At 40.6% G+C, this 26,732-nt stretch overlaps 1 protein-coding gene across 2 annotated transcripts in view; it reads right to left on the bottom strand.

The window, feature by feature from the left end:
* AGPAT5 (1-acylglycerol-3-phosphate O-acyltransferase 5) overlaps window positions 1-26,732 on the bottom strand; it is a 268,817-nt gene that overhangs the window by 38,323 nt on the left and 203,762 nt on the right. For both annotated transcript variants that reach the window (XM_053710373.1, XM_053710374.1), the window contains exon 6: window positions 26,427-26,588. In XM_053710373.1, the coding sequence (XP_053566348.1) occupies window positions 26,427-26,588 (162 nt within the window). The remainder of the gene's footprint in view (window positions 1-26,426; window positions 26,589-26,732) is intronic.

The raw sequence follows: 26,732 nt of genomic DNA, 5'->3' as shown, positions 1-26,732 counted from the left end.
GGACAGATGAACCCGTGATAACCACCAGAGAAGAGAATCTCTGGTCTCCTGGTCCAGATTTAGCAAAGGGGACAGATCTGAGTAATCCCCGTTCCATTGACTTAGCATGCATAGTTGCAGCGGTCTGAGATGTAGGCGCGCAAATGGCACTATGTCCATCGCCGCGACCATTAAGCCGATCACTTCCATGCACTGAGCTACCGATGGGCTTGGAATGGAATGAAGGACACGGCAAGCATTGAGAAGTTTTGATAGCCTGGACTCCGTCAGGTAAATCTTCATCTCTACAGAATCTATAAGAGTCCCTAGAAAAGGGACCCTTGTGAGTGGTAACAGAGAACTCTTTTCCACGTTCACTTTCCACCCATGCGACCTCAGAAATGCTAGAACTATCTCTGTATGAGACTTTGCATTTTGAAAACTTGACGCTTGAACCAGAATGTCGTCTAGGTACGGAGCCACCGCTATGCCTCGTGGTCTTAGTACCGCCAGAAGAGAGCCCAGAACCTTTGTAAAAATTCTCGGGGCCGTAGCCAACCCGAAGGGAAGCGCTACAAACTGGTAATGCCTGTCTAGAAAGGCAAACCTTAGGTACCGATAATGATCTTTGTGAATCGGTATGTGAAGGTAGGCATCCTTTAAATCCACTGTGGTCATATATTGACCCTCTTGGATCATGGGTAGGATGGTTCGAATGGTTTCCATCTTGAACGATGGAACCCTTAGGAATTTGTTTAAGATTTTTAAATCTAAGATTGGTCTGAAGGTTCCCTCTTTCTTGGGAACCACAAACAGATTTGAATAAAACCCTTGCCCCTGTTCCGTCCGCGGAACTGGGTGGATAACTCCCATCACTAAGAGGTCTTGTACACATTGTAGAAATGCCTCTTTCTTTACTAGGTTTGTTGATAACCTTGACAGATGAAACCTCCCTTGTGGAGGAGAAGTCTTGAAATCCAGAAGGTATCCCTGAGATATAATCTCCAGCGTCCAGGGATCCTGTACATCTCTTGCCCAAGCCTGGGCGAAGAGAGAGAGTCTGCCCCCCACTAGATCCATCTCCGGAAAGGGGGCCCTGACTTCATGCTGTCTTAGGGGCGGAAGTAGGCTTTCTGGCCTGCTTGCCCTTGTTCCATGACTGGTTGCTTTTCCAACCCTGTCTGTAACGAGCAGTAGTTCCTTCCTGTTTTGGAGCGGAGGAAGTTGATGCTGCTCCTGCCTTGAAATTACGAAAGGCACGAAAATTAGACTGTTTGGCCTTTGATTTGGCCCTGTCCTGAGGAAGGGTGTGGCCCTTACCTCCAGTAATGTCAGCAATAATTTCCTTCAAGCCGGGCCCGAATAAAGTCTGCCCTCTAATTTTTTATCCATTGGATCTGAGAAAGCACAGCTATCCTCCACCGGGATAGTGGTACGCTTGGCTAAAGTAGAAACTGCTCCCTCCACCTTAGGGACCGTCTGTCATAAGTCTCTTGTGGTGGCGTCTATAGGGAACATTTTTCTAAATATCGGAGGACGGGAAAAAGGCACACCGGGTCTATCCCACTCCTTACTAATAATCTCTGTAAGCCTCTTTAGTATAAGAAAAACGTCAGTACACACCGGCACCGCGTAGTATTTATCCAGCATACATAATTTATCTGGGATTGCCACCGTGTCACAATCATTCAGAGCCGCTAACACCTCCCCTAGCAACACGCGGAGGTTCTCAAGCTTAAATTTAAAATTTGAAATTTCTGAATCCGGTCTCCCCGAATCAGAACCGTCACCTACAGAATGAAGCTCTCCGTCCTCATGTTCTGCAAATTGTGACGCAGTATCAGACATGGCTCTCGTGTCATCGGCGCGCTCTGTCCTTAACCCAGAACTGTCGCGCTTGCCTCTTAACTCTGGCATATTGTATAACACTTCTTTCATAACATTAGCTATATCATGTAAAGTGATTTGTAAGGGCCTTGATGTACTTGGCGCCTCAATCTCACACACCTCCCGAGCGGGAGACGAAGGTACTGACACGTGAGGAGAGTTAGACGGCATAACTGTCCCCTCGTTGTCTGGTGATAATTTTTTAAGCGGTACAGATTGATTTTTCAAAGTAACATCAATACAATTGGTACACATATTTCTATTGGGCTCCACAACGGCTTTTAAACATAATGAACAAGCAGATTCCTCTGTATCAGACATGTTTAAACAGACTAGCAATGAAGCTAGCAAGCTTGGAAAATACTTTCAATAAGTTTGCAAGCAATATAAAAAACTCTGCAGCGCTTTTAAAAAACACAGTTGAGTAATCTAAAGAATAATTCAGTTATAGTCAACAATTCTTTAAATGTATTAATTAGCAGAGGATTGCACCTATTAGGAACCGGATGATTAACCCCTCAGTACCCAAAAAAACGGATATCAAATTAATATAAAACTTTTTTTATCACAGTCTAACACACTGTCACAGGTCTGCTGTGACTGATTACCTCCCTCAAAAAACGAATTTTGAAGACCCCTGAGCTCTCTAGAGACGTCCTGGATCAAGGAGGAAGAAGCAGGAAGACTGTGCTAGAATTTTAACTGCGCAACAAGGCGCTAAAAAGAGGCCCCTCCCGCTCATTTACAACAGTGGGAGACCTGATATAACGGTTTCTATGCAGAAATATACGTTAGCCATGTGGAAAAAAATTCATGCCCAAAGGATTTATCACCAAAGTACCTCACAAAACGAATAACATGCCAGTAAACGTTTTGAAAATAAACTTCTTTAAATGTCATGCAAAGTTATTACTAAGCCTGCAACCAGTCGCTACCACTGCAGATAAGGCTTAAGCATTATTTCAGTATTAACAGTATTTTCACAGTCAAATTCTAGTCCCTAGAAAATAACTCTATTGTGCATACATTTATCAGCCTGATACCAGTCACTACTACTGCATTTAAGGCTGTACTTACATCATACGGGTAACAGCAGTATTTTCTTAGTCAATTCCATTCCCAGAAAATATTGTACTGCACATACCTCATTTGCGGTGGACCCCGCATGCTATTCCCATGTTCTGAAGTTACCCCACTCCTCAGAATGTCGAGAACAGCCAGTGGATCTTAGTTACGCCTGCTAAGATCATAGAAAACGCAGGCAGTTTCTTCTTCCAAATACTGCCTGAGATAGAAAAAAACAGCACACTCCGGTGCCATTTAAAATAACAAACTTTTGATTGAAGAATAATTAAGTAAAAACTCCAACTCCTCCAGCGACCTCCTTCTTTGTTGAGGGTTGCAAGAGAATGACTGGATATGACATGTGAGGGGAGGAGCTATATAGCAGCTCTGCTTGGGTGATCCTCTTGCAACTTCCTGTTGGGGAGGAGAATATATCCCATAAGTAATGGATGACCCGTGGACTGAACACACTTAACAAGAGAAAAAATAGATAGATTTGATTATTTAGTTTTTGTTAGACTGGCCAGTCTTTATATGATTCATTTATTTATGCATTTATTTATATTTTAATATAATTGAGGGATATTTTATTGAATAAAATTATATTGAATTAACCATATCTTTGTATAGTCATTTATGAAGTTTTAAAATACATTTATTCATATTATTACATATTATGGTTTGAATATATTTTAGAACTGTATAATCCACTTTTAGACTTTTCTATTTTCCCATTTAAAGGTTAATAGTCACAGGCGCAACCACGCTTTCTTTATTGTCTCCACATCATCAACACGGACAAATCCTTGCAATTGGTTAAAACAGGACCACCGAGGATAGGCTACAGGAGATCTAGGTCTCTACGGGATGTTTTGATTAAAACCGATCCTATACCCTGTTATAAACAGTCTACCTGGCTTGACATTAAGAAATTGGGTGTATTCCGATGCTTAGGATGCGTTAAATGCGGGGGCCTGATTACTGGCTCTACATTTACTCACCCACATAGACGAAAAACCTATAAACATAGGTTTCGTCTTACCTGCACTACTACTTACATTGTGTATCTTTTACACTGTAGTTGTGGACTATATTACATGGGGAAAACTTCAGATGATCTCCGCACTCGAATGGCAAATCATCGCTCCGCCATTAGGACCGCATTGAAAAATGGCACTTCGGAAAAACCTGTGGTGAGACATTCCTATGAATTACAACACAGTGTATCAGATCTCAAATACACCATCATAGATCATGTACCACCTATGCTGAGAGGAGGAAACAGACAAATTGCTCCTACAGAGAGAAGCAAAATGGACATTTGTACTGGACACTATAATACCCAAGGGCTTAAACACCCACCTAGATTGGCAGGTGTTTCTATAATCTTACTTGAGATCCATGATCCATTCTATTTTCCCTCTCCTGTGATCAATCCTTTTTCTCCTGTGATCAATATAATTATTTGATAATTTTTTGATAACCTTTTGATATCATTAGATGTTTTTCCTTTGTCATTTTTCATTGGTAGTACATAATTGTGTAACCGTTTTACTGTTCGTTTCTATATAAACTTACAGGTCATAGTCTTTGCAGAGCACACAGCTAGTTTTGATTTGATTGGACTATTTGTTAGTGGGTCATATTGTGCTTGATATTTGGGCATACCCACACTATCCTGGTTCTGGATCCAATAGCTGCATGCCCTGCCTATACCTAAAAGGTATCATAGTAGTGTTTGTTTATCATTGCTTGGCAACCGTGTTGTTCCACCCACATAGTATGACCCGTTACTTCTATTTCCGGTTGTGTGTTAGTTGCTATGGCAACCTCGTGATGATACGTACTACGTGGGTGCATACACAGCTAGGTGAAAACGCTTTATTTAGTTTCTATTGCCTTATTATTTGCCATTTATTATAGTCGGTCTCTCCTGATGTTTCACCACCTCAGTACTAAACCCGATATTACCACTTCCGGTTTCCTTGTTACTATGGTAACCACGCTCTAACAAGATTTTTTACTGAGTAGGTGCTTACATCTCCACATAATTTCTGCTTTAGATGATTTATGCCTTATTTATTTATATATTATTTCTTATTATTGCTCATGTTTTTCTTGATGTTTTATCCTGTCTCACATTGCCTCGGCCGATCACATCTCCCGGTTCTCTGGGGGGGCGGGTCCACTAAGGAGAGCATGCTCACGTTTTTTTGCTTGTAGAATCACATATAACATGGTTTGGTGGGTAAGTATAGTACTTTTGTAAGTCTGAGGACGGATCCCCTGTGATCCGAAAACGTTCACTATTAAAGTGACTACTATCTTTGAAAGACCTTTGGAGTGCTACTCTGTTTTGTTCATATTACTTTTGTGATCAGCACCCAGGGATTATGTTGATTGAAAATCTGGAGTGCACTTTGTCCCGATGCAATGTAATTCTCCCATCTACATTATTTTTTTTCCCTCTGCATGGGGGGTTCAAGGAAGGTGCCCCGCCGATCCTCTGGCATCCACCTTCGCCCCCCCTTGAACCACCCAGATGGAGGCAAAAAAGATAGTAAAGATGTGTGAATTACAGTGCATCGTATATATGTTTGATGCAGTGACTTGATGCACTCTGAGAAGATTTATCATGTTAAATCAGGCTTTACCCACAGACGCTTGGGTAATGTCAGGTTTACCGGATAATGCTCGGATTACCCAATTCTAACTTTACCTGCAATATGTATAATTTCTTTTTCAATTTATATATCAGTTCCTGGGGTGTCTGCATGTCAAAGTCACACGTTTGTTTGGTCTCTGATGTTCTGTGTTTGTCACTGCCTCCCTGGTTGGCTGTAGCTGTGGCACATAATGAAGCAGGGAGTGGACTGGCAGGATGCACGGCAGCCAGGAAACAACTGTGTCTTTTAAAAGTCTGTACACAGATCTTTAGGATGTTTAGCATATTAACAAGAGCCCATGACTGTGTGACGTATAGAAATATCCAGCTAAGATTGTGAAATTGGGGACAATCTAGCTGGACTAAAGGACTGATCTATTTATCTATTAGCTGAAAGTGCAGTTATTTTAATTTTGATCTTTTCAGAGTTAATATTGTATAACCTTAGATTTTCTACATATGTTCATTAAAACAAAATTCAAGAAGCAATAAATATGAAAACTGCTATACATCACAAGTCTATTTATTTGATATAGTTTGAAAATCTTATCAATGTAGCTAACAATTACAAAGTAGTAAGATAAACACACAACACTAAACACATCAATTTGTTTTTTGGCTACTCTGTTGAGCATAGAATCTTGAAATGATGCGATAAAAGTAAAAGGGAAACATCTCATAAAGGGGAATTCTAATTGCTTTTTAATGAGTGTACAATGTGCACTCAATACCCACAATTAAAGCCAATCTCTAATTGTTTTTCTTGTGTGTCAATTTTCTAAGTCAATTTTGTGGAAAAGAAGGTGCGGAGGGAGAATTTTTTTTTTTTTTTTTTTTTAGAAGCAAACATTTTGTTTTTTTGGCATTATAGCAAAATTTCTTTCTTTTTGGCATGATTGGATAATCTAATTATGTAAGGATAAATGAATCATTTTCCACACTTAATACCAACATACTCTGTAGTATAAAAATGTGCATGCATAAAGCACAATATATTCAAATTGATATGCATCTGCACAGTAAAGATGCACATTTTACTTTTTCTTGGCTAACTACAGACAACTATTTTAAAGTGAAGGTCAACTTCACGCAACTAAACTTTGCAAAATGAGGGTAGGTTTAATTAATCAAATTTTTTATATTTCATTATTTTTTTAAATTTTTATCTTTTGAGCGCTCCGACGATAAGCGCATGTCTCCCGCCCTGCATTTTGTCAAATTGATTGAAAGATGACGACTCTTAAAAGAACGAATCCTTGTCCCCCCCCCCACAGGGCGTTCAGCCCCTTTGCATAAACGTCACGGCCCAGGAAACAAGGATTTGTTCTTTTAAGAATCTTCATCTGTCAATCAATTGGACAAAATGCCGAGCTTGTCGTCGGAGCGCTCAAAAGGTAAAGATTTTTAAAAAATAATGAAATATAAAAATTTTTATGAATTAAACCCACCCTCATTTTGCAAAGTTTATCCAATGCCGTGGGGCAGTTGCGTGAAGTTGACCTTCACTTTAATAAAACATATTATTATAGATTATTGCAGACTAATTTTATCAGGACATTTAATTAGGAAACGTGTTTGTTTTATATGAATAATGTGATACCAGATACAACACGTCACTATTTTAAAAAGCAAAAGCACTCTGCAGGCATTAATGATATTGAGAAAACACAGCTGCATTCTATCTTTAAACACTCTTGAGATCACTGGCCAATCAGGGCATGTAATCTTACATCAGTACGATTCCCTAAGGAGTTGTGTAATTAATGTTAACTTTGGGAGTCGTGGTAGCATAAAACATTTATATTACTGGCAAACACAAAAGTGGCATTTCCTGGCTTGTTTTTCAAAACTCCAACCTATTGCAAAACCTTTGAGAAAGTATAAATCATAAAAACAAATTAAAATTTTTAGCGAGTTACCCATTTTTAAAGAGATCACCTCAATATAGGTTTGACCATCACAACAGAAAATAAAGATGCAAATGGATGGGGAAGGAGCATGTGGAAATGTGAACTTTTTTTCTAAAAAGAATGAAAAGTTTTCAAAAGATTACAGCTTGACCTTTGAGGTTTCAGAATGCACCATATTTAACATATATGTTTGTATTGAATGTATGTGTAATAGCAACGAGAAAAAGTTAAAAATATTGTGGCATGAAAATGTTAAATGAAAGTGGTTTAAATTTAAACTAAAAATAACACATACAGTATGTTTGGTAATAGAAGCTTCTGTAATCTAAAGTCTCTCATGAAAAGTAATTTATTTTATAAAAGTAATAACCTTGCAAAAAAGTACAGAAGGAGACTGTATAGACTCTGGTTTGTCTGCAAGAGTGCACGGAAATGTAAATTATTTAGAGAAAGAACATAAATTGCTCGCACACATGCATAGACACGCATACACCTAATAAACAAATACCGTATTGGGTATTATGCATTTGAAACATTATCTATCTTTTAGGTGAAATACTAATTATGTGAATTTGCTCTTAAAATTAAAGGACTCGTTTCATAATGTAATACGTTTCCTGTGCCCCAATGTGTAAAGATCACTTCATTTTTACTCTCTATTGGTTACAATAAACATTTCCTACAAACAAACTATGACCACAGGTAAAGAAACAATAGACAAGAATCCTTGACTGAAACCATCCAACCTCTAAAGCCTCAATAAAAACATAATTTATGCTTACCTGATAAATGTATTTCTCTTGTGGTGTATCCAGTCCACTGATCATCCATTACTTGTGGGATATTCTCCTTCCCAACAGGAAGTTGCAAGAGGATCACCCACAGCAGAGCTGCTATATAGCTCCTCCCCTAACTGCCATATCCAGTCATTTGACCGAAACTAGCCGAGAAAGGAGAAACCATAGGGTGCAGTGGTGACTGTAGTTTAAAATTTAGACCTGCCTTAAAAGGACAGGGCGGGCCGTGGACTGGATACACCACAAGAGAAATAAATTTATCAGGTAAGCATAAATTATGTTTTCTCTTGTTAGGTGTATCCAGTCCACGGATCATCCATTACTTGTGGGATACCAATACCAAAGCTAAAGTACACGGATGAAGGGAGGGACAAGGCAGGTACTTAAACGGAAGGGACCACTGCCTGTAGAACCTTTCTCCCAAAAATAGCCTCCGAAGAAGCAAAAGTATCAAATTTGTAAAATTTTGAAAAGGTATGAAGCGAAGACCAAGTCGCCGCTTTGCAAATCTGTTCAACAGAAGCCTCATTTTTAAAGGCCCAGGTGGAAGCCACAGCTCTAGTAGAATGAGCTGTAATCCTTTCAGGGGGCTGCTGTCCAGCAGTCTCATAGGCTAAGCGTATTACGCTCCGAAGCCAAAAAGAAAGAGAGGTTGCCGAAGCCTTTTGAGTAAACAACAAACAGGGAAGATGTTTGACGAAAATCTTTAGTCGCTTGTAAGTAAAACTTTAAAGCACGGACTACGTCCAAATTATGTAAAAGACGTTCCTTCTTTGAAGAAGGATTAGGACACAATGATGGAACAACAATCTCTTGATTGATATTCTTGTTGGAAACTACCTTAGGTAAAAACCCAGGTTTTGTACGCAGAACTACTTTATCTGTATGGAAAATCAGATAAGGAGAATCACATTGTAAAGCTGATAACTCAGAGACTCTACGAGCCGAGGAAATAGCCATCAAAAACAGAACTTTCCAAGATAAAAGTTTGATATCAATGGAATGAAGGGGTTCAAACGGAACTCCTTGAAGAACCTTAAGAACCAAGTTTAAGCTCCATGGAGGAGCAACAGGTTTAAACACAGGCTTAATTCTAACCAAAGCCTGACAAAATGCCTGGACGTCTGGAACCTCTGCCAGACACTTGTGCAAAAGGATAGACAGAGCAGAAATCTGTCCCTTTAAAGAACTAGCTGATAATCCTTTATCCAAACCCTCTTGGAGGAAGGACAATATCCTAGGAATCCTAACCTTACTCCATGAGTAATTCTTGGATTCACACCAATGAAGATATTTGCGCCATATCTTATGGTAGATTTTCCTGGTTACAGGCTTTCGTGCCTGTATTAAGGTATCAATGACTGACTCGGAGAAGCCACGCCTTGATAAAATCAAGCGTTTAATCTCCAGGCAGTCAGTTGCAGAGAAATTAGATTTGGATGATTGAAAGGACCTTGTAGTAGAAGGTCTTGTCTCAGAGGCAGAGGCCAAGGTGGAATGGATGACATGTCCACCAGGTCTGCATACCAGGTCCTGCGTGGCCACGCAGGCGCGATCAAGATCACCGATGCTCTCTCCTGTTTGATTTTGGCAATCAGTCGAGGGAGCAGAGGAAACGGTGGAAACACATAAGCCAGGTTGAAGAACCACGGTGCTGCTAGAGCATCTATCAGCGTCGCTTCTGGGTCCCTGGACCTGGATCCGTAACAAGGAAGCTTGGCGTTCTGGCGAGACGCCATGAGATCCAATTCTGGTGTGCCCCAACGATGAACCAATTGAGCAAACACCTCCGGATGGAGTTCCCACTCCCCCGGATGAAAAGTCTGACGACTTAGAAAATCCGCCTCCCAGTTCTCTACACCTGGGATATGGATCGCTGATAGATGGCAAGAGTGAGTCTCTGCCCAGCGAATTATCTTGGAGACTTCTAACATCGCTAGGGAGCTCCTGGTCCCCCCTTGATGGTTGATGTAAGCCACAGTCGTGATGTTGTCCGACTGAAATCTGATGAACCTCAGGGTTGCTAACTGAGGCCAAGCTAGAAGAGCATTGAATATTGCTCTTAACTCCAGAATATTTATTGGGAGGAGTTTCTCCTCCTGAGTCCACGATCCCTGAGGCTTCAGGGAATTCCAGACTGCACCCCAACCTAGAAGGCTGGCATCTGTTGTTACAATTGTCCAATCTGGCCTGCGAAAGGTCATACCTTTGGACAGATGGACCCGAGATAGCCACCAGAGAAGAGAATCTCTGGTCTCTTGATCCAGATTTAGCAGAGGGGACAAATCTGTGTAATCCCCATTCCACTAACTGAGCATGCATAATTGCAGCGGTCTGAGATGTAGGCGCGCAAATGGCACTATGTCCATCGCCGCTACCATTAAGCCGATCACTTCCATGCACTGAGCCACCGAAGGGCGCGGAATGTAGTGAAGAACACGGCAGGAATTTAGAAGCTTTAATAACCTGGACTCCGTCAGTTAAATTTTCATTTCTAAAGAATCTATCAGAGTTCCTAGGAAGGAAACCCTTGTGAGGGGTGATAGAGAACTCTTTCCCTCGTTCACTTTCCACCCATGCGACCTCAGAAATGCCAACACTATGTCCGTATGAGATTTGGCAATTTGGAAGTTTGACGCCTGTATCAGGATGTCGTCTAGATAAGGGGCCACTGCTATGCCCCGTGGTCTTAGGACCGCCAGAAGAGACCCCAGAACCTTTGTAAAAATTCTTGGGGCTGTAGCTAACCCGAAGGGAAGAGCCACAAACTAGTAATGCCTGTCTAGAAAGGCAAACCTTAGGAACCGATGATGATCTTTGTGAATCGGTATGAGAAGGTAAGCATCCTTCAAATCCACTGTGGTCATGTACTGACCCTCCTGGATCATAGGTAGGATTGTCCGAATAGTTTCCATTTTGAACGATGGAACTCTGAGGAATTTGTTTAAGATCTTTAGATCCAAAATTGGTCTGAAGGTTCCCTCTTTTTTGGGAACCACAAACAGATTTGAATAAAATCCCTGTCCTTGTTCCATCTGTGGAACTGGATGGATCACTCCCATTATTAGGAGGTCTTGCACACAGCGTAAGAATGCCTCTTTCTTTATCTGGTTTACAGATAATCTCGAAAGGTGAAATCTCCCTTGTGGGGGGGAAGCTTTGAAGTCCAGAAGATATCCCTGAGATATGATCTCCAACGCCCAGGGATCCTGAACATCTCTTGCCCACGCCTGGGCGAAGAGAGAAAGTCTGCCCCCTACTAGATCCGTTGCCGGATAGGGGGCCGTTCCTTCATGCTGTCTTAGAGGCAGCAGCAGGCTTTCTGGCCTGCTTGCCTTTGCTCCAGGCCTGGTTAGATTTCCAGGCCGGCTTGGATTGCGCAAAAGTTCCCTCTTGTTTTGTAGCAGAGGAAGTTGATGCTGCACCTGCCTTGAAGTTTCGAAAGGCACGAAAATTAGACTGTTTGGCCCTTGATTTGGCCCTGTCCTGAGGAAGGGTATGACCCTTACCTCCAGTAATGTCAGCGATAATTTCCTTCAAACCAGGCCCGAATAGGGTCTGCCCCTTGAAGGGAATGTTAAGTAATTTAGACTTTGAAGTCACGTCAGCTGACCAAGATTTAAGCCATAGCGCCCTACGCACCTGGATGGCGAATCCAGAATTCTTAGCCGTTAGTTTAGTCAAATGAACAATGGCATCAGAAACAAAAGAATTAGCTAGCTTAAGTGTTCTAAGCTTGTCAAGTATTTCAGTCAATGGAGTAGCTGTCTGATAGGCCTCTTCCAGAGACTCAAACCAGAACGCCACAGCAGCAGTGACAGGAGCAATGCATGCAAGGGGCTGCAGGATAAAACCTTGTTGAATAAACATTTTCTTAAGGTAACCTAATTTTTTATCCATTGGATCTGAAAAAGCACAACTGTCCTCGACAGGGATAGTGGTACACTTTGCTAAAGTAGAAACTGCTCCCTCCACCTTAGGGACAGTCTGCCATAAGTCCCGTGTGGTGGCGTTTATTGGAAACATTTTTCTAAAAATAGGAGGGGGGGGAAACGGCAAACCGAGTCTGTCCCGCTCCTTAGTAATAATTTCTGTAAACCTTTTAGGTATTGGAAAAACGTCAGTACACACCGGCACCGCGTAGTATTTATCCAGTCTACACAATTTCTCTGGCACTGCAATTGTGTCACAGTCATTCAGAGCAGCTAAAACCTCTCCAAGCAACACCCGGAGGTTCTCAAGCTTAAATTTAAAAGTAGACATATCTGAATCAGGTTTCCCCGAGTCAGAGACGTCACCCACAGACTGAAGCTCTTCCTCAGCTTCTGCATATTGTGACGCAGTATCAGACATGCGCCTTAAAACATCTGCGCGCTCTGTATTACGTCTAACCCCAGAGCTATCGCGCTTTCCTCTGAATTCAGGCAGTCTGGCTAATACCGCTGACAGGGTATTATCCATGATTGCCGCCATGTCCTGCAAAGTAATCGCTATGGGCGTCTTTGATGTACTTGGCGCCATTTTAGCGTGAGTCCCTTGAGCGGGAGTCAAAGGGTCCGACACGTGGGGAGAGTTAGTCGGCATAACTTCCCCCTCGTCAGAATCCTCTGGTGATAATTCTTTAAAAGATAACAGCTGATCTTTATTGTTTAAAGTGAAATCAATACATTTAGTACACATTCTCCTATGGGGTTCCACCATGGCTTTTAAACATAATGAACAAGGAGTTTCTTCTATGTCAGATATGTTTATACAGACTAGCAATGAGACTAGCAAGCTTGGAAAACACTTTAAATCAAGTTAAGCAATATAAAAAAAAAACGTTACTGTGCCTTTAAGAGAAACAAATTTTGCCAAAATTTGAAATAACAGTGAAAAAAGGCAGTTAAACTAACGAAATTTTTACAGTGTATGTAACAAGTTAGCAGAGCATTGCACCCACGTGCAAATGGATGATTAACCCCTTAATACAAAAAAACAGATTAACAAAACGAAAAATATGTTTTTTAAACAGTCATAACAACTGCCACAGCTCCTACTTTTGAAGCCTTTTGAGCCCTTCAGAGATGTCCTATAGCATGCAGGGGACTGCTGAGGGAAGCTGAATGTCACAGTTTGTAATTTTAACTGCACCAACTGTAACTTTTATACTATAACAGTGGAAAGCCTCAGGAAACTGTTTCTAGGCAAAAATAAAGCCAGCCATGTGGAAAAAAACTAGGCCCCAATAAGTTTTATCACCAAAGCATATATAAAAACAATTAAACATGCCAGCAAACATTTTATATTGCACATTAATCAGAGTATATACCTCTGATAACAAGCCTGATACTAGTCGCTATTAAATCACTGTATTTAGGCTTTAACTTACATTAATCCGGTATCAGCAGCATTTTCTAGCAAATTCCATCCCTAGAAAAACTTAACTGCACATACCTTATTGCAGGATACCCTGCACGCCATTCTCCCTCTGAAGTTACCTCACTCCTCAGACATATGTGAGAATAGCAGTGGATCTTAGTTACTTCTGCTAAGATCAAAGAAAAACGCAGGCAGATTCTTCTTCTAAATGCTGCCTGAGATAAAATAGTACACTCCGGTACCATTTAAAAACAATAAACTTTTTTTTACTGCATGTACCAATTAATGGAAAGCTGCCCATTGTGAAGCCCCTCGAAAGGTCACAATATTGCGCCAAATGAAAATGAATATATATTAACTTCTTACATCAATATTAAATTTAGTATCAATATATAATATTTCTTAATGATGTACATCAAAGTTTTAGAACACAATCTTCTGTACATAACGGATGAGAGCGTGGATGGCTATAAGAAATTGAAAGCAAAGAAATTCCCAGCTATAAAAATAAATAAAATCAACTGCTGATTAGTATATCCTGGAGTTTTGCCTTAGCCCCTAAATTAAGTTAATAACTGGCAAAAAAACGCGTACACAGTGATGTTTCAGTACATAAGAACCTGTACATAGTGTAGAAGCAACATTTTTATAGCACTGTTTAATAGTGCTAATAATTCACTAGATAAGAATAGAAGAAATGTATGTCATAAAATGAAATGCTGCTTCTGGAAGGTATTTGGCCTGTATGCACAAAGCAATTCATCTTTATGGAGATGAAGCCAATTTTAAATACAGATTTTGTAAAAAATAAAAAAAAATGGATTTACAATATATTAAAAAAACCGCAAAGAACATCAACAAAAACTTTGTTCAGGGAATGATTAAAATATAGCAGCCAAGCTTCCTCAATAGCTAGTAGACAAGCTGCATAATGAAAAAACAAAATTTATGCTTACCAGATAAATTCCTTTCCTTCCTGGCAGGGAGAGTCCACGATTTCATTCCTTACTGTTGGGAAATACAACACCTGGCCACCAGGAGGAGGCAAAGACACCACAGCCAAAGGTTTAAATATCCCTCCCACTTTCCCTATCCCCCAGTCATTCTGCCGAGGGAACAAGGAAAAGTAGGAGAAACATCAGGGTATGAAAGGTGCCAGAAGAAGTAATATAAAAAGGGAGCCACCGATCAAAAAAAAAAAAAAAAAAAAAAAAAAATACGCGGCGGTGAGTCTCCCTGCCAGGAAGGAAATTTATCTGGTAAGCATAAATTATATTTTCCTTCCATAAGGCAGGGAGAGTCCACAACTTCATTCCTTACTGTTGGAAAAACTATACCCAAGCTCCAGAGGACACTGAATGAATAACGGGAGGGAACAAAAAAGAGGCGGACACTATTCTGAGGGCACTACAGCCCGCAAAACTTTTCTACTGAAAGCTGCTTCAGCCGAAGCAAACACATCAAACTTGTAAAATTTTGAAAAACTGTTTAAGGAGGACCAGGTAACCGCCTTACAAATCTGATCTATTGAGGCTTCGTTCTTAAAAACCCAAGAGCAAGCCACGTTATCCTCTCAGGAGGCTGTCATCCCGCTGCCTCAAACTAAGCGGATGATACTCCTCAACCAGAAAGATAGAGAAGTCGCAGTAGCCTTCTGCCCCTTACGCTTCCCTGTATAGATGACAAACAGAGGAAGATTGTCTGAATTCCTTAGTAGCCTGAATATAGAACTTCAAGGCACGAACCACATCTAAATTATGAAGCAAACGTTCCTTCGCTGAAGAAGGATTAGGACACGAGGAAGGAACAACAATTTCTTGATTAATGTTATGATTCGATACCACCTTAGGGAGGAACCCTAGTTTAGTGCCTAAAACTGACTTAGCATGAAAAACAAGATAAGGGGGATCACATTGCAAAGCAGAAAACTCAGAAACTCTGCACACAGAGGCAATAGCCAACAAAAAAAGAACCTTCTAAGATAACAATTTAATGTCAACAGTATGCATAGGCTCAAATGGGGCTTGCTGCAAAACACTAAGAACATGGAGCAATCATAATCACAAATGCTCACTCCTGCTTGATGCGAGCAACCACAGGAGGAAGAAGCGGTAATGGAGGAAAAAGATACGAGACTGAACCTCCATGGTACTGATAGGGCATCTATCAATTCCGCCTGAGGATCCCTCGACCTGTACCTGGGTAGCTTGGTATCGAGGCGGGATGACTAAATCTATCTACGGCGTCCCCCACTTGCTGCATTTTGCTGCAAACACCTCGGGGTGAAGAGACCATTCCCCTGGGTGAAAGGATTGCCTGCTGAGAAAGTCCGCTTCCCAGTTGTCCACACCCTGAATATAGATCGGTGACAGCGTACATTTGTGAGTCTCTGCCCATTCTAGTATCTGAGATACTTCTCTCATCGCCAAGGAACTTCTTGTTCCCCCTTGATGGTTGATATAGGCAACCAAGGTTATATTGGAAAAAAGGAAGACACAGAGGCGCCAATATGGCCTAGTAAAGTCTATACAGAGGATTATTCAATGTGATATAGGATGGTACTCACAAAGGTGAAGCACCCAATGGTGCAGGTGACGCAGACTGGATCAATTGGCAGTGGTCCAGCTCACTGTGTGCCAGCAAATCAAGCACTCGATCAAATGAACAGCAAACCAGACATCTCAGCCACTCTAAGGCTGTTTCCTCAGGATTGTATAGCCTGAGGAAACAACCTTAGAGTGGCTGAGAAACGCGTTGCTTTGTTTTAATAAAATTTTGTTTTAATGATACACTTGCTGTTATCCTGGGTAATCTTTTATACTTTGTGTGGCTGGTGAGTGTAATCCTTCAACGCCTGAGCACAGTCCACTGGGCGACTGAGAGGTCCCAGCTTGCCTTTATTGTACCTGGAGGTGCGCTCCCTATTGTAAGTGTGACCTATAAGTGTGACTTTTGCCTGTTTATACTGTACTAGGCTATGGGAGCTGTGTTTTATCACTCACAGGAACAGATGTCTGGTTTGCTGTTCATTTGATCGAGTGCTTGATTCGCTGGCACACAGTGAGCTGGGCCAATTAATCCAGTCTGCGTCACCTGCACCATTTGTGAGTACCATCCTATATCACATTAAATAATCCTCAGTATAGACGTTACTAGCCATATTGGCGCCTCTGTGTCTTCCTTTTTTCCAGATCATTCATCACCAGGGACTGACCATCCTTTTGAAAGAGTGCTGCCATCTGTTGGATGTTATGGACTTTTTATATGCCATACATTCTGCTGTGCTATAGTTCGATTTGATGTGTATTTCTTGTACATTTTTGCCACAGATTCTGTATTTAGGAAGCGCCCCCTATGGGAATATCTTTGTTGCTTATATTTCCCTTATTCTCTTAACCAAGGTTATATTGTCTGATTAAAATCTGATAAACTGGGATGAACCCAGAAGGGGCCAAGCCTTCAAGGCATTGAATATTGCCTGGAGTTCCAAAATACTGATCTTGGCACGCCAAACGGCTCCCTAGTCGGAAAGGCTTGCATCCGTAGCACGTGCCTTGGGACAGATGATCTCGACAGAGCCACCAGGAGAGCGAGTCTCTCGACAGGCTGTCCAGTACAATCTGTTGAGACAAATCTGAATGGTCACCGTTCCATTGTCTCAGCATGCATAGTTGTAAGGGTCTGAGATGTAATCTGGCAAAAGGAATGATGTCCATGCAGGACACCATAAGTCCGATTACCTCCATACACTGAGCCACTGAGGGTCTCGAGGAGGCAAGACATGCAGAAGATAGCTTGCAAGGGCAAGACATGTAGGGCAAGACATGCAGAAGATAGCTTGCAACGTCTCTGATCTGTGAGGAATATTCTCATGGATATTGAGTCTATTATAGTTCCCAGGAAATTCACCCTTGTACTTGGGAGTAAGAGTACTCTTTTCTAAGTTCATCTTCCATCCATGTGATCAAAGAAGACTGAGAAGCGACTCTGAATGTTCTTCCTCTAGATAAAAAGATGGTGCCTGGATACTGGACCAGGATATCGTCCAAGTAAGGCGCTAATAAAATATCTTGTGTTGTGGCAATGGCTAGAAGAGCCCCCAGAACCTTTGTAAATATCCTAGGAGCAGTAGCTAGGTCAAACGGAAGAACTATGAACTGGAAGTGCTGAGCCAAAAAAACAAACCTCAGGAACTGAAAATGTTCCCTGTGAATTGAGACGTGAAGGTATGCATCCTTCAGGTCTATGGTGGTCATAAACTGTCCTTCCTGAACTAGTTTGTTTCCATCTTGAAAAAGGGAACACTCAGAAATTTGTTTAGGCACTTTAGGTCCAGAATTGGACGGAAAGTTCCCTCCTTCTTTGGAACCACGAAAAGGTTTGAATAAAACCCCAAACCTCTTTCTGTTGTAGGTACAGGGAAAATTACTCCTAGAGAGGCGAGATCCCATACACAACCTAAGAAGGCAGTCCTCTTTTCTGGTCTTGTCGAAAGACTGGAGAGTAACAATCTGCCCCTCGGCGGATAAGACTTGAATCCTATCCTGTATCCTTGAGATACAACTTCCAGGACCCAAGGATCCTGTACATCCTGGAATGAATAAAGAGACAGTCTGCCCCCTACATGCCGATTTGTTCTGGGCGGGCTTCTTAGTCTGTTTGGACTTATTCCTGGAGTGAGCGGGCTTCCAAGTACTCTTGGGCTGCTCGGACTTGGAAGAGGACTGCTGTCATTGCGACTTGTCAGCACAAAATGAACGAAAATTAGATAGTTGCCGTCCCTTAGGCCTATTCTTATCTTGCGGTAGGAAGGCACCTTTCCCTCCAGTAACAGTAGAGATAATGGAGTCCAGCCCTGGACCGAATAAAATCTTCCCCTTGAAGGGAAGAGAAATGAGTCTTGATTTAGAAGTCATATCCGCAGACCAAGACTTCAACCAGAGAGCCCGGTGGGCTAGAACCACAAAGCCAGCAGCCTTTGCATTTATAATATATATATATATATATATATATATATATATATATATATATATATATATATATATATATATATATATATATATATATATATATATATATATATATATATATATAACATAATTTATGTAAGAACTTACCTGATAAATTCATTTCTTTCATATTAGCAAGAGTCCATGAGCTAGTGACGTATGGGATATACATTCCTACCAGGAGGGGCAAAGTTTCCCAAACCTTAAAATGCCTATAAATACACCCCTCACCACACCCACAATTCAGTTTAACGAATAGCCAAGAAGTGGGGTGATAAGAAAAAAGTGCGAAAGCATATAAAATAAGGAATTGGAATAATTGTGCTTTATACAAAAAAATCAAAACTACCACAAAAAAGGGCGGGCCTCATGGACTCTTGCTAATATGAAAGAAATGAATTTATCAGGTAAGTTCTTACATAAATTATGTTTTCTTTCATGTAATTAGCAAGAGTCCATGAGCTAGTGACGTATGGGATAATGATTACCCAAGATGTGGATCTTTCCACACAAGAGTCACTAGAGAGGGAGGGATAAAATAAAGACAGCCAATTCCTGCTGAAAATAATCCACACCCAGAATAAAATTTTAATGAAAAAACATAAGCAGAAGATTCAAACTGAAACTACTGCCTGAAGTACGTTTCTACCAAAAACTGCTTCAGAAGAAGAAAACACATCAAAATGGTAGAATTTAGAAAAAGTATGCAAAGAGGACCAAGTTGCTGTTTTGCAAATCTGATCAACCGAAGCTTCATTCTTAAACGCCCAGGAAGTAGAAACTGACCTAGTAGAATGAGCTGTAATCCTTTGAGGCGGAGTGTTACCCGACTCAACATAGGCATGATGAAATAAAGATTTCAACCAAGATGCCAAAGAAATGGCAGAAGCTTTCTGGTCTTTTCTAGAACCGGAAAAGATGACAAATAGACTAGAAGTCTTTCGGAAAGACTTAGTAGCTTCAACATAATATTACAAAGCTCTAACAGCATCCAAAGAATGCAATGATTTCTCCTTAGAATTCATAGGATTAGGACATAATGAAGGAACCACAATTTCTCTACTAATGTTGTTAGAATTCACAACCTTAGGTAAAAAATTCAAAAGAAGTTCGCAGCACCGCCTTATCCTGATGCAAAATCAGAAAAGGAGACTCACAAAAAAGAGTAGATAATTCAGAGACTCTTCTGGCAGAAGAGATGGCCAAAAGAAACAAAACTTTCCAAGAAAGTAATATAACGACCAAAGAATGCATGGGTTCAAAAGGAGAAGCTTGAAGAGCCCCCAGAACCAAATTCAAACTTCAAAGAGGAGAAATTGACTTAATGACAGGTTTTATACGAACCAAAGCTTGTACAAAACAATGAATATCAGGAAGATTAGCAATCCTTCAGTGAAAAAGAACAGAAAGAGCAGAGATTTGTCTTTCAAGAAACTTGCGGACAAACCTTTATCTAAACCATCCTGAAGAAATATAAGTCTTCCAGACTCTATAATATATCTCTCTAGATACAGATTTACGAGCCTGTCACATAGTATCAATCACAGAGTCAGAGAAACCTCTTTGACCAAGAATCAAGTGTTCAAACTCCACACCTTAAAATTAAGGTTTTGAGATCCTGATGGAAAAAAGAACCTTGAGACAGAAAGACTGGTCTTAACGGAAGAGTCCACAGCTGGCAAGAGGCCATCCGGACAAGATCCGCATACCAAAACCTGTGAGGCCATGCTGGAGCTACCAGCAGGACAAACGAGCATTCCTTTAGAATATTAGAGAATACCCTTGGAAGAAGAACTAGAGGCGGAAAGATATAGGCAGGATGACACTTGTAAGGAAGAGATAATGCATCCACTGCCTCCGCCCGAAGATCCCTGGATCCGGACAGATACCAGGGAAGTTTCTTGTTTAGATGAGAAGCCATCAGATCTATTTCTGAGAGTTCCCTCATTTGAACAATCTGAGGAAATACCTCTGGGTGAAGACCATTCGCCCAGGTGCAACGTTTGGCGACTGAGATAATCCGCTTTCCAATTGTCCATACCTGGGATATGAACCGCAGAGATTAGACAGGAGCTGGATTCCGCCCAAACCAAAATTCGAGATACTTCTTTCATAGCCAGAGGACTGTGAGTCCCTCCTTGATGATTGATGTATGCCACAGTTGTGACATTGTCTATCTGAAAACAAATGAACAACTCTCTCTTCAGAAGAGGCCAAGACTGAAGAGCTCTGAAATTGCACGGAGTTCCAAAATATTGATCGGAAATCTCACCTCCTGAGATTCCCAAACCCCTTGTGCCGTCAGATACCCCCACACAGCTCCCCAACCTGTAAGACTTGCATCTGTTGAGATTATAGTCCAGGTCGGAAGAACAAAGAAGCCCCCTGAACTAGACGATGGTGATCTGCCCACCATGTCAGAGAGTGTCGTATAATCGGTTTAAAGATATTAATTGAGATATCTTTGAGTAATCCCTGCACCATTGGTTCAGCATACAGAGCTGAAGAGGTCGCATGTGAAAACGAGCAAAGGAGATCGCATCTGATGCGGCAGTCCTAAGACCTAAAATTTCCATGCATAAGGCTACCAAAGGGAATGATTGTGACTGAAGGTTTTGACAAGCTGATATCAATGTTAAACTTCTCTTGTCTGACAAGGACAGAGTCATAGACACTGAATCTATTCTAGAAACCTAAAAAGGTTACACTTGTCTGAGGAATCAATGAACTGATTGGTAAATTGATCCTCCAACCATGAACTTGAAGAAACAACACAAGTCGATTCGTATGAGATTCTTCGAAAATGAGAAGACTGAGCAAGTACCCAGATATTGTCCAATAAGGAAATACCAAAAAACCCTGTTCTCTGATTACAGAAAGAAGGGCACCGAGAACCTTTGAAAAAAATTCTTGGAACTGAGGCTAGGCCAAACGGTAGAGCCACAAAACTGGTAATGCTTGTCTAAAAAGAGAATCTCAGACACTAAAAGTGATCTGGATGAATCGGAATATGTAGATACACATCCTGTAAATCTATTGTAGACATATAATGCCCTTGCTATAAACAAAAGGCAGGACAGTCCTACAGTAACCATCTTGAATGTTGGTATCCTTACATAACGATTCAATATTGATAGATCCGGAACTGGTCTGAAGGAATTGACCTTCTTTGGTACAATGAAGAGATAAAATAAAACCCCAGCCCCTGTTCCAGAACTGGAACTGGCATAATTACTCCAGCCAACTCTAGATCTGAAACACATTTCAGAAATGCTGAGCCTTTGCTGTGTTAACTGGGACACGGGAAAGAAAAAAATCTCTTAGCAGGAGGCCTTAACTGAAGCCAATTCTGTACCTTTCTGAAACAATGTTCTGAAACCAGAAATTGAGAACGGAATTGATCAAAATTTCTTTGAAGAAAACGTAATCTGCCCCATACCAGCTGAGCTGGAATAAGGTCCGCACCTTCATGGGTACTTAGGAGCTGGCTATAGGTTTTCTAAAAGGCTTGGATATATTCCAAACTGGAAATAGTTTCCAAACTGATACCGCTCCTGAGAATGAAGGATCAGGCTTTTGTTCCTTATTGTGAGGAAAGGAACGAAATGATTATTAGACCTAAATTTACCTTAGATTTTTTATCCTTTGGAAAAAAAGTTCCCTTCTTTCCAGAAACAGTTGAAATAATAATTTATTACCCTGGAAAGAAAGGGAAAGCAAAGTTGACTTAAAAGACATATCAGTATTCCAAGTTTAATCCATAAAGCTTTTCTAGCTAAAATAGCTAGAGACATATACCTGACATCAACTCTAATGATATCAAAAGATGGTATCACCAATAAAATTATTAGCATGTTATAGAATAATAATAATGCTATAAAATTATGATCTGTTACTTGTTGCGCTAAAGCTTCTAACCAAAAAGTTGAAGCTGCAGCAACATCCGCTAAAAATATAGCAAGTCTAAGAAGATTACCTGAACATAAGTAAGCTTTTCTTAGAAAGGATTCAATTTTCCTATCTAAAGGATCCTTAAATGAATTACTATCTGCTGTAGGAATAGTAGCACATTTAGCAGGAGTAGAGACAGCCCCATAACCTTAGGGATTTTGTCCCAAAAAAACTCTAATCTGTCAGATGGCACAGGATATAATTGCTTAAACGTTTAGAAGGAGTAAAAGAATTACCCAAATTATTCCATTCCCATTCCCTGGAAATTACTTCAGAAATAGCATCAGGGAGATTAAACACTTCTGGAATAACTACAGGAGATTTAAAAACCTTATTTAAACGTTTAGATTTAGAATCAAGAGGACCAGAATCCTCTATTTCTAATGCAATTAATACTTCTTTAAATAAAGAACGAATAAATTCCATCTTGAACAAATACAAAGATTTATCAGCATCAACCTCTGAGACAGAAACCTCTGAACCAGAAGAACCATTATCAGTATCAGAATGATGATGTTCATTTAAAAATTCATCTGAAAAAAGAGAAGTTTTAAAAGACTTATGTAAACTAGAAGGAGAAATAACAGACATAGCCTTCTTAATGGATTTAAAAAATAAAATCTCTTATGTTTATCAGGAACACTCTGAAAATTAGATGTTGACGGAACAGCAACAGGTAATGTAACAGTACTAAAGGAAATTTTATCTGCATTAATAAGTTTGTCATGACATGCAATACAAACAACAGCTGGAGAAACAGATACCAAAAATTATAGCAGATACACTTAGCTTGGTAGCTCCAGCAGTAGACAGCGATTTTCCTGTAGTATCTTCTGACTCAGATGCAACGTGAGACATCTTGCAATATGTAAGAGAAAAAACAACATATAAAGCAAAATTGATCAAATTCCTTAAATGACAGTTTCAGGAATGGGAAAAAATGCCAAAGTACAAGCTTCTAGCAACCAGAAGCACTGAAAAAATAAGACTTAAATAATGTGGAGACAAAAAGCGACGCCCTTATTTTTTAGCGCCAAATAAGACGCCCACATTATTTGGCGCCTAAATGCTTTTGGCGCCAAAAATGATGCCACATCCGGAACGCCGACATTTTTGGCACAAAATAACATCAAAAAATTACGCAACTTCCGGCGACACGTATGACGCCGGAAACGGAAAAGAATTTTTGCGCCAAAAAAGTCCGCGCCAAGAATGACGCAATAAAAAGAACCATTTTCAGCCCCCGCGAGCCTAACAGCCCACAGGAAAAAAAGAGTCAAATTTTTGAAGGTAAGAAAAAAAGATTAATTCAAATGCATTATCCCAAATATGAAACTGACTGTCTGAAAAATAAGGAAAGTTGAACATTCTGAGTCAAGGCAAATAAATGTTTGAATACATATATTTAGAACTTTTATAAACAAAGTGCCCAACCATAGCTTAGAGTGTCACAGAAAATAAGATTTACTTACCCCAGGACACTCATCTACATGTTTGTAGAAAGCCAAACCAGTACTGAAACGAGAATCAGCAGAGGTAATGGTATATATAAGAGTATATCGTCGATCTGAAAAGGGAGGTAAGAGATGAATCTCTACGACCGATAACAGAGAACCTATGAAATAGACCCCGTAGAAGGAGATCACTGCATTCAAATAGGCAATACTCTCCTCACATCCCTCTGACATTCACTGCACGCTGAGAGGAAAACCGGGCTCCAACTTGCTGCGGAGCGCATATCAACGTAGAATCTAGCACAAACTTACTTCACCACCTCCATCGGAGGCAAAGTTTGTAAAACTGAATTGTGGGTGTGGTGAGGGGTGTATTTATAGGCATTTTAAGGTTTGGGAAACTTTGCCCCTCCTGGTAGGAATGTATATCCCATACGTCACTAGCTCATGGACTCTTGCTAATTACATGAAAGAAATATATATATATAAAAATAAAATAATCTGCATATTCGCGTCACAGATGAAGGAGTTAGCAATTCTCAATGCCTTAATTCTCTCCTGAATATCCTCAAGGGGAGTCTCCACCTCAATGAGCTCCAACAGAGTGTCGCACCAGTAAGTAGCTGCTCCGGCAACTGCGACTACAGCTGCCGCCGGTTGAAAAAAAAAAAAAACCCTGTATGTTGAAACAGCTTCCATTTTTTTTTATCCATAGGCTCTCTAAAAGAAGAACTATCCTCCAGAGGGATAGTAGTATGCTTAGCCAGCACGGAAATAGCGCCATCCACCTTCGGGGTGGATCCCCACAAATCTAATTCAGAGTCAGAGACCGGGAATCATTTTTTAAAATCAGACGAGGGGGACACTACTCTTTCCCATTCGTTACTAATAATGTTCGCAATCTTAACTGGCACAGGAAAAGTCAGAGGGACCGTCCTATCTCCATTAACCCAGTCTAATTTACGGATCTTAGGCTCTTCACTGAGTATATATATATATATATATATATATATATATATATATATATATATATATAAAACTCAACCTCAGATAGCTGGGATATAGTAGCTAAATCCGACAAATATTTAAATGACTCAAGGTAAGGAAAACTATGTTTAACCTTTCTCTTGCGTTTGTTAGAGTGAGATAAGGCACTCAGGGCCACAGACACCACCGATTATAAGAGCACGGTAAAGTCCGCTGAAAAAAAGCCCCCTCCAGATGGAAGATTAGTTGAGCCGCGGGGAACTGCATGTGGAGCGGGTAATGTAGAGAGGGTAGTAAATGGAACAAAATTGAGCAGGCGGACAAACTACAGCCTCCTCACAATGTAAACAGGAACTATTAATCAGTACAGAAGGAGCATAACCTTCTAATGTAGTATCAGAGTCCTCCATAGCTTTGTTTATACCTACAGAAGGACAATCAAAAAGAAAACGCTTTTATTTAAAAAACGACACCTTAATACTCCTAATGGCTGGGGCACTCTCCACCTCCTAGACCCACACAGCTAACAGGGAAAACGCTCTCCTCAGGAGTGATGTCTGCAGCAGGATCTTAGGAGATGAAAGAGACCGCACCCGGTCACATGGTACGTAAGACAGGACTTCCCCTGATATGAAAAAGGGTGCCACTCATGAGCTGCGCAACACTTTAAAAAACGAAAGTGAAATCTGTTTGTTCCAAGCCAAAAAACACACAGCCTATGAGCCTAAAAAAACTCACATTAAGCAGATATAAATCCTCCAAACTGTTCAAATAATCTCCCTGGAGAAGATATTAACCCTTGATCCTATTGAGGTATAAAAGAGCCACACTGTGACCCTGTATAGCGTTTTACAATGTATATATAAAAAAACGATTTTACCCTCCAGGATCCATGCTGTGGAACAGACAGCCTCTCAAGTGTGACAGTCTTGCAGCAGCGCTTCTGACATGGATTTGAGTGTGTAGCAGCAAGCAGTGAAACTTGTCAACACCGATTGCTCAGGAGTTGTTAGCGACAGTCTGGATCGTTTTGCAGAAAAACTTTCCCTGCATCTCCAGACTCTAACTTTCATCAATACTCTCACTGAGAGGTTGACATGATTACTTAAAACTCCAGTCCTTTCTCGAAGGGAACATACCCATTACAGGACTATCCAAATCTTCTGACACTTCTCTGCCATCTTCAATAGTGACGAAAGGCAAAGAATGACTTGGGGGGGGGGGGTAGGAGGGATATTTAAGCCTTTGGCTGGGGTGTCTTTGCCTCCTCCTGGTGGCCAGGTGTTGTATTTCCCAACAGTAAGGAATTAAGTTGTGGACTCTCCCTGCCTTGTGGAAGGAAAATTATATGAACAAAATACCTGTCATTGACGGTGCTTCTTTTCTTTTTCCATTTTGGTCGGTAGTTTTTTCGTATGCGACAGTAATGTCATACACAGCATCAAGATAATCCTCCATCGCAGTAATTGCGACATGAGTGGCTTTCACACGTGGCGTCAATACATGATTTAATACTGGAAGCCCTAGAAGAAAATATCTCTGTTTATACATATTCAGGTCAAATGATTGCCCTAGTCTATAATCCATTAATTCTAAAATGTCTACAAGAAACGTGAAAAGACAATAAAAACACACATGTTTATGAAGTCATCTCAGTTTAAGTTACC

Source organism: Bombina bombina, chromosome 4 (genome assembly GCF_027579735.1).
Source record: "Bombina bombina isolate aBomBom1 chromosome 4, aBomBom1.pri, whole genome shotgun sequence".
Taxonomy (NCBI): domain Eukaryota; kingdom Metazoa; phylum Chordata; class Amphibia; order Anura; family Bombinatoridae; genus Bombina; species Bombina bombina.
The sequence above is the reverse complement of the archived record's forward strand: the minus strand, read 5'-3'. Positions and strand labels throughout refer to the sequence as shown.